Source organism: Microtus ochrogaster, chromosome 26 (assembly GCF_000317375.1).
Source record: "Microtus ochrogaster isolate Prairie Vole_2 chromosome 26, MicOch1.0, whole genome shotgun sequence".
In the NCBI taxonomy this organism is placed as follows: domain Eukaryota; kingdom Metazoa; phylum Chordata; class Mammalia; order Rodentia; family Cricetidae; genus Microtus; species Microtus ochrogaster.
In genome coordinates, this window is record NC_022025.1 from 12,958,117 (window position 1) to 12,967,543 (window position 9,427).

The 9,427-nt window shown below is 42.7% G+C and overlaps 1 protein-coding gene across 1 annotated transcript in view; it reads right to left on the bottom strand.

Annotated features, from left to right (window-relative positions):
- Rsbn1l (round spermatid basic protein 1 like) overlaps positions 1-9,427 on the bottom strand; it is a 53,421-nt gene that overhangs the window by 11,298 nt on the left and 32,696 nt on the right. Inside the window, exon 4 of the mRNA XM_005358386.2 lies at positions 50-187. Within this exon, the coding sequence (XP_005358443.1) occupies positions 50-187 (138 nt within the window). The remainder of the gene's footprint in view (positions 1-49; positions 188-9,427) is intronic.

Genomic DNA, 9,427 nt, shown 5'->3' on the forward strand with positions numbered 1-9,427 from the left:
TAACTTGAAAGTAACACCCACAACTTAGAATGCTAAGACTTTCTCTTACTTTTAAGAACGGTGACTCCTCCAACATGTCAAGGAACTCAGGGAAGAAATCTCCCACTTCTTCATCAACGGCTCCCACCAAGCTAATCTGTCGCATGGGGCCAGCTCTGTAAGTACCATGAGAATATGTTCTTTTTACCTGAGGGACATGAATGCAATTAAGTTAAATAAGTCAGACATATATATATGAAGTGTTTGTTATTGTCACATAACAATGAATTACATCATTTCAGACTACTAGAACATAGCCAGAAATAAAGAAAATACAAGGCAGAAAAAAAAAAGAAGCTTGTAATAATAGTGGGGCATTTTATAAAAAATATTACTAAGCCAGCTAATTTCTGTTTCTCTGTCTGCAAACTACTCACTAGAAGAGTTCAGATGAACAACACTGTATGGACAACCAGTGGCACCGTCTTCTAGTAGTACTGCTACTAAAAATATTCAAAACGACACACCACTTTTCTAAATAGACAGCTCTTATCTTTCACCACAAGTGTCAAATGACCCACATTCCTAGTGGTTAAATGTCAAAAGCCACTAAGGATTTTCTTTCATTCTGGATAAGATTTTCACTACAGCCAGTTCACACGCTATCCTCAACTCTGATGAAATGGCTGAAATGCCGAGGTGGAAATCCTAGGCCACAAAATCACCCCTGCCATCAACCTGCTCACTGCAGATCCCACATAAAGCCCTGCTCACAAAATCACCCCTGCCATCAACCTGCTCACTGCAGATCCCACATAAAGCCCTGCTCACAAAATCACCCCTGCCATCAACCTGCTCACTGCAGATCCCACATAAAGCCCTGCTCACAAAATCACCCCTGCCATCAACCTGCTCACTGCAGATCCCACATAAAGCCCTGCTCTCCCTGTGACCCAGGTCAGAGAAGAAAAGGCAGTGCTCACTACATAAAGCACCCGTGTGTCCGAGCAGCCTCTGTGGGTTTGCTGACACCTGGATTGCTCATCTGCTCCTCACAGACGATGGTGCGTTGTACAGAGAACAGAAATGGGAGGTATCATTTCAAGCTTCTTTTCCTAAACAAACTTTAGTCAAAATTCCAATTATCGCTTTTTACAAAAGTAAGACTTTGTGGTCACAATATGTTGAAGATCACTGACCTAGTTTAAGGCACAGTCCTGCAGTACAGGCAAACCTAAATGGCCATGCTTTTGTTATAATAAAACCTATCCAACTACAGCGGCATACGTAGATTAACACAGGCAAAGTGCCACTTCCGGCCCACATACTTTAGGAAACATGACGGTAAATATTCTATTACCCTAGAATAACTCCAAGACACCAGAATTCATTCTTATCATAACCAGCAAGCATTGATTCTTTAAATTTTTATCATGATGAACATTAACTTTATTTAAGAATTGTAAGTTTAACTTTTCCATTATCTGTCAAAACTTCACTGCTCAGGTTCACAAGCCAAGCCCCAAGTCACAAAATGTACAGATCATACTTCCCCTAAAAGGTCCCATCATCCCTACATCAATGTTTCCCAACCTTTGGGTTGTGCCAGGCGTTTACATCATGATTCACAACATAGCAAAATTACAGTTATGAGGTAGCAACGAGATAGTTTTATGGTTGAGGACACAACATGAGGAACCGTGTTAGAGTCACAGCATCAGGAAGCTGAGGACCATGGCCACAGAAACAACAAACTGAGAGTCTGAACTGACTCAGAGACATGACGGTATCACAGTGGGAACCTGGTCAGAGTGCGGTTCAGTACGGTCGTCTTGAACAAACCCAGTCGCCATTCTGAACTCTAACAAACATCCCAGATTAACAGGAGGCAACCCGGCCATGAGTGTGGTTCAGTACGGTCGTCTTGGACAAACCCACAGTCGCCAGTCTGAACTCCAGCGAACATTCCAGATTACAATACAAAAACTATTAAATGATTCTACATTCATGTACTTGGTTTGAGATCTGCATGTGACCATATGAATTATGAGAAACCACAAAGCTATTGAAGAGGGAAATTAGGGCTGAGGGTACAGATCTGTGGAATCCCTTGCCTAGCATTTATACAGTCCTGGGATTGATCCCCAACACGGGCAGGGAGAGGAAGGGAAGAAGTAAGATCAACTTATCTTATAAAACAAACTTACCGAGGGTTTCGAAATGTAACAAAGGACAATTTAGGGAGCTAATGTTTCCATGTCATACAGGCAGTTAAGTTTGCTGTGCATACATTTATTTAAGTCAGATACCTGAGTATCACCTATGTCACTAAACAATTCTAACCACCAATAAATCCTTAGTACCCATGTACAAACAAGACGAAATACCAAACCAGAGTCTGGGCAGTGAAGACACACACCCCTTTAATCCCAGCACTACAGAGGCAGAGGCAGGTACATCTCTGAGTTCGAGGCCAGCCTGACATACAAAATAAGTTCTAAGACAACCAAGGCTCCAGAGAGAAACTTTGTCTCGAAAGGAAAAAAGAGGGGGGTGCTGGAGAGACGGTACAACAGGTTAAGAGAGGACCCGGGTTCAATTCCCAGCACCACATGGCAGCTCACAACTGACGGAAACTCCAGTTCCAGGGGACCCAACACTCTCACACAGACATACATTCAAGCAAAACACCAATAAAATAAATAATTGTTAAAACTACCCAAACAGAGGCTGGGTGGTGGAGATACACGCCTTTAACCCCAGCATCTAGGAGGCAGAAACAGGCGGATCTCTGTGACTTTGAGGTCAGCCAGGTCTACAAGAGCTAGTTCTAGGACAGGTTCCAAAGCTACAGAGAAACCCTGTCTCGAAAAACAAAACATTATTTGAGTTATGAAAAAAGAGATGAACATAGGTCCACTTTACTACATCAAATAATAGCCCATTAAATAATGTATATGATTTTCAATTAAATAATTAATTTCATTAAATAACATAAAAGAATTTTCAATGAGTGAATTCTTCTCAAGTAGTAAGCACACTTCAGTATGAGCTCTCCTGAAGACGTGATATTTAATACAAAAATAACTTTTTCTACTATATGCCATGACTGCATACAAAAGACATGAAAGAACACTGTGTAAAGTGAATTTAAGGGCGACCAAGCGAAGGGGAAATAAGTCTGAAATTGTATGTCTATTTAGCTAGTTTGTAAATGAAGGCACACTGTTTGAAATAATTTATTTCTCTAATAAGTAAAGCTGGCTTCTGCCCCACTATCACGTAACTTTTTTTTTAAATAGATAACTATTTCTACTCCACAAGAAAGAGGGAGAAGGCTGGCTTGTGGTGCACATCTTTAACCCCAGCGCTCAGGAGTCAGAAGCAAGCAGATCTCTATTGTGTGAATCCATTCCGGTCTACATAGTGATTCCAGGATAGCGAAGGCTGAGCCAGGTACACCAGCACAGACCTACTGGGGAGGAGGCACAGCGTATTGCAACTTTGAGGCCAGCTGAGGGGAGATGGAGACATTCAACCATGACTAAGCTTTAAAAAATAATATAATCAAGTTTGGAAAATCCTTGTGCAATAAATGCCCGTATGTATGCTAAATTTCTGAAAAGACTCAGCAAATAAACCAAATTTGTTTGATCTAGAATGCATGTGTTATTCCCTGATCCACGAAGTCCCCCAAATACCAACAAGGAGATCGAGTCCCGTACATAAAAGTAAAAGCAAAAGAGCCTTTATTTTATGCAAGTTTGCATACTCGGTCTCTCTGCATGTCCAGAGGTACTGCAATAATCAGAGAGCCTGGAGCTCAGTTAGAGTTGGGTTTTATAGTAGTAAAGGTGGGGGTGAGGGGTTTCTGAGGTTCAGGATTCCCGACTGGCTGAAATTTGTCCAGGAGTGTCCCGGTAAGTGTGTGCTGGCAGGTGGTCCTATCTACAGCAGCTGGAACATTAGGCATTTCCTTTGGAAGGTCTGTTCTTGGGTGGTGTTTGTTTGGGTAATCTCAGTTTGTGGTCCTTCCTGCAAACAGGTATTGCCTCAGGGTAAACTACTGAGACCCAGGCCTCCATTAAACTTATTATGGCTATGTTCTACACTGGCAGGTGATAATGGCTGGAAGTAAAGAACTTCCCTTGGGTGGTCTGTTCATATTTAGCTTTTCATGGCTGGTTCCTGCAGCATGAACTATTTTTATTTCAAAACCTGTTTTAGTACTCCCATCAATATCCCAAGATATTAGCAGTTCTTCTGAACAGCAATCCATAAAACACCTAAAACACATACATGTCAACTTGTATCAGTGTCAATCTGGAGTAAAGGGAAAAGCAGGTTAAATGCGGGCGCTTAGAGACGAAGGAGTAAAGCAGCAGCTCTCTGTCTCGTCTTTAGGGAGTAGCACAGTCCCTTATGTTAATCAGTGGGTGTCTGCCACATTACTGTTTAACAGTTATTTGTTGTTTATTATTTGCCTATGTAGTATGCTCATGGGAAAGAGAGACAGGGATTTGGGATAGGTTGGTCCGTGTGTGGATTGTCAAGGCAGTATGCAGTGTCACGGGACAGTCCACGGGAGAGCAGATTCTCTCCTTCCACCACGTAGGTGTCGGGTTAGGCTTGGTGGCAAGGCCTTTACCTGTTAAGCTACTTCCTGCCCCTGCGTCACACTCTTGGTGAAGTCTAACACCATCAGATATGGAAAGGAGGTGACACAAGAGAACACCACGTCTAACAAACACTTTCAAATACAATTGTGATGGATGATATTTAACGGCACGGTCAGAGAGGAATCATTGTCTACCTCAATCTTCTCCACCTTAATTTCTGACACATGGGTCTCTCACAGGGCCTAGAATTTGAAAATTTGGCCAGACTGGCTTGCAACCAGACCTCAGGGCCCCTCCTGTCTCTGCCTCCCCAGCACTGGAATCATAGGAGGGCTCGGCTGTCGTGGGCTTTTCTCAGGATGCTAGAGACAGACCTCAGGGCTTCATGCTTGGACATTAGCACTTTATGGAAGGACACAACTCCTCAGCCCCTTATTCGTTTTATTTTAAAAATACTTATAACTTCAATAAAAATGTTATTAATATTCATCTTTAAATTAATAAGGCAGAAAAATGGACTTTCCCAGTTACAGCCTTGGTTCCCACCCCATACAAGAGTGGGGATCTGCAGATACCTCACTGTTAACAGCACATGAGAACGTCTTAGCTGCAGCAGACTGGAAACGTAGTCTCCTGGCTGCCAGCCCTCACTCGCCTTCCTTTCTGCAGTGACTACCATACACAGGAGGCTCAGCTTCTGGCAGATCCCCTTTCTCAGGTTCCATGCCTAAGACCTTGTGGGATTGGTCTTAATGTAAGGCCTCAGTAAACGGCAGACTTAGAACAGGAGTCCATGTGCACATAACTTACATGCATAGATTTTCTTATCCTTTCACTGGGTAAGTCTGTTTCCACTTGTAATGCTGTCGTACAGACATCAGGACAGATGTCTCCTTGACATACTAATTCCATTTCCTTCAGCATACACCAGCGAACTTTTGGAACTTCCACACCACATTCAGTACTGGCTCCCCTAGTAACAGTGTCACCAATAGTAGATAAGGGTTCCTTACTCTGCCTTCACTAGTACGTGCTGTCTTTTGTCTTTTTACAATACCTATAATATAATATATATATTTATGCAGATAATGTAATAAAAAAATCACTCTAGTTTTTAAGTTTTAAAAATTTTTTTAAATTACATTTATTTGAAGGTCCCCACAGCAAACATGTGGCGGCCAGAGGCCAACGTGGAACTGCTTCTCTCCTCCACTTGGGCAGCAGCCAGGGATCAAACCCATGCTGGCAGGCTTCGTGGTCAGGTCTTTATCCACCAAGCCATCTCTCCAGGCAGAGCCATTCTACATGAAGTGACGTGCTCCACTGGGCTCCCTGCTGAGCAGTTATAAAAAGGGCAATAGAGGAGCAAAGCCCAGAGAGAGCTCTGGGCAGGATGGGCTGACTTGCCACAAGGAGACTGCAGTGTACCGGAACGTGAGCATCTTTGCATCTGTGTGTGTGTGTGCTGCATCTGCACACCTACTCCACTGAAAACTATTAACCCTGTTTGAGTTTTGACTTTTTAAAGACAGGGTTTCATTATCTAGCCCATGCTAATCCTGACACCCAGGATCTCCTGCCTCCCCTCCTGAGGTTACATCACAGGCACACCCACCACACTTGGAGGAACCCTGATCTTTATCTCCTGCTGTATAATCAGAGATGAGCTGCAGATTTAAGTGTGAAAGAATAACAATAAAAGTTTCCAAAAGAAAACACCAAAGACTGTCATTATCTTTGGAGTAGACAAAGATTTTTTTAAAAATAGGACACAAAATACACTAACAATTATTGAGAAAGAATTATACACTAGATTAAACTTAACTTCTAGTCATCAAAAAACACTAAGAATGATAAATCAAGACACTGACTGAGAAGTGTTATTTGGCTGAGCAAAGATCTCATTTAGCCAGGCAGTGGTGGTGCACACCTTTAATCCCAGCACTGGGGAAGCAGAGGAAGGCGGATCTCTGTGGGTTTACAGAGCTAGTTCCAGGACAGTTAGGCCTATTACACAGAGAAACCCTATCTCGACAAACAAACAAAACAAAAAAAGATCTGATCTACAATACAATTTTTATGGTTACTAGATAGGAGGAAATTAAAATCTGTGCAAAAGAGCAGAACAGAAACTCCACCCAACCAGCATTGAAATATACACAGTCATATTTAACAGGTCATCAGGAAAATGAAAACTAAAGTACACGGAGATAATACTGCTGAATCCCAACAATGGTTAATAAAAGATACTAAGTGTGACCAAAAGTATGGCCCACTGTTGATGTGAATACAAACTGGTAGAAGAGTTTCAAAAAAACAGTAATTCATCTATCAAAACCACGTATCTGTGCAGCTTTTGATCCTGATATTCAAATGACAGGAATACTTTAACACATATGCCCATCAAGTTTATGAACAAAATACTCAGAGCTCCTATTATAACCATACCAAAGTAGAAACAACTAAAATGTCCACTTACTGTAATTAGGACAATTACAGTACATACGTACAATGGAATACCACCCAACAATAAGAAAAAGGAACATGGCTATCTACAAGATGGATGTCACAAACATAATACCGAAAGGAAGACAAAGATGTACCATTAAACATGAGCTCAAAATATGTAAAACATCTTGTTTGAATTCAGGGTAATGTGTCCTGGGTGTTCATGTGCTGGTTGGGTTGGAGAATGCATGATGGTTAACGGCATTTGCTGCTCTTCAGAGCACTGGGTTCAACTCCCAGCATCCACATGGCAGCTCGAGACTGTGCAGCTGCAGCTCTAGGGACCCGACACCCTCATCTGACTTCCTCGGGCTCTTCCACACACAGTACACACGCGTGCGTGCACACACACACATCACACACACGCACTGCACACACACGCACTGCACACACACGCACTGCACACACACACATCACACACACGCACTGCACACACACACACATCACACACACGCACTGCACACACACACACACTGCACACACACACTGCACACAAACACACTGCACACACACACTGCACACAAACACACTGCACACAAACACACTGCACACATACACACTGCACACAAACACAATGCACACACACTGCACACACACACTGCACACACACACAGCACACAAACACACTGCACACACACACACAGCACACAAACACACTGCACACACACACACACTGCACACACACGCACTGCACACACACACTGCACACAAACACTACACTAACAGTCTCTGACACTATATATAAACACATCGGAGTTCGAGGAGACCAGCAAGGCAGTCATAACAAATGGTTTAGACTGACCTTCAGCTCCTCTCAGTTCTGAATTCAAGGGGTCTGTTCACTTCCTGAGTATTCACCTCCAATGATACATCTTTCTGTGTTCACACTATCATTCATAAGATTTATGGGAAGAGGGATCGATTCCTGGAGGAGACAGGTTAAGAGACTAAACCCGCAACGTCAGCAATTAGGAGGTAGGGGCAGGAGGGGCAGGAACAACTCCAGCCTCAGCAGCTCCTGGTTCAAAAAAGAGCAAGTAAAGGGCAACAGAGCAGCCCGCACCGTGGACAAGATGGATCTAAGTGCTAGGTGTGTGCATGCGCCTTCGCACCATGTGGCCTTCAGACTATTCTCACTGGCCCAGGGCTTAAGGAGAAGATCAAATCTGATTTGATCTTTCTGTTTTGAGTTTTCCTAAGCTCTCAATAAAAGAAAATGAAATAAAGTAAATAAAGAAAAGAATCCAGCCAGGTATGGTGGCGCACACCTTTAACCCCAGCGCTTGGGAGGCTGCGGCAGGCGGATCTCTGTGAGCTCGAGGCTCTGGGCTACAGAGCGAGTTCCAGAAGAGTGACACAAAGAAACCCTGTCTCAAAAACAAACAACAACAACAAAAACCCACAAAAAGTAAGTAAATTATTTAAAAAAGTGAAAGAATCCAACGTGAGGAAAATACAAACGAGTTCATTACACACTTTTGCTCCGCACTAAACAAGGCTATTTTACAAAGGCATGTGGATTTCAGTCTCCTAAACATCAAAAGTAGATGAGAAGCTTGAGTTCACACAGACCTGGGGGCCGGAGCCACAGCTAGCAGCACAGAAGCAGCATTTGCTTCCAGAAGACAGCGATAACCAAGTGTAGCTCCCCAAGGACCTGAGAGCCACAGGCTGGAGCCGTTAACAAGTCCAGCTCTCATTTGATTTACTAGCTAAGCAGCTTTCATTCTGTAAATAGTACGTAAATGAAAGCTGTTTGTTTTTCACACGTTATGGTGCACGTGTGGGGGTCAGAGAGAAACCTCTGGAAGCTGGCTCTCTCCTGCCATGTGTGTCCCAGGAAGCAAGTTCAAGCAGTCAGATCTGGCAGTGAGAGTAAGTGTCTTTACTAACTGGGTCATCCTGCCAGCCACCCTGAAATAGAAAGTCTTATCATTTACTACAATTCCTAAATTTATTTTTAAAGTTAACTTAAAAACATCACCACTAATACATGAATGTGTTTATTGCATTTAAAACATTACTAAAACACACTTGCGCAGTATGACAGAATGTGTGATATTGTGCAAACAACTTGAAGTCTAAAAGACATAGTATACAACTTGTCATTTAGCACAGTAAGTGACAGTAAATCACTTACACACATTAAGTGACCAAAAAGAAAAAGAAAAGAAAAAAGAAACAAAGAATGATCTAGAACTGTAGGGCTTTCTTCTTTTGCATTGTTTCATTTCTCAATACTTTACCTATTGTTCAAAGTCCCTCAGGGTTGGAGTACTCATTTGGGGGGAGGATGGGATGGGACTGTGGTTGGTATGTAA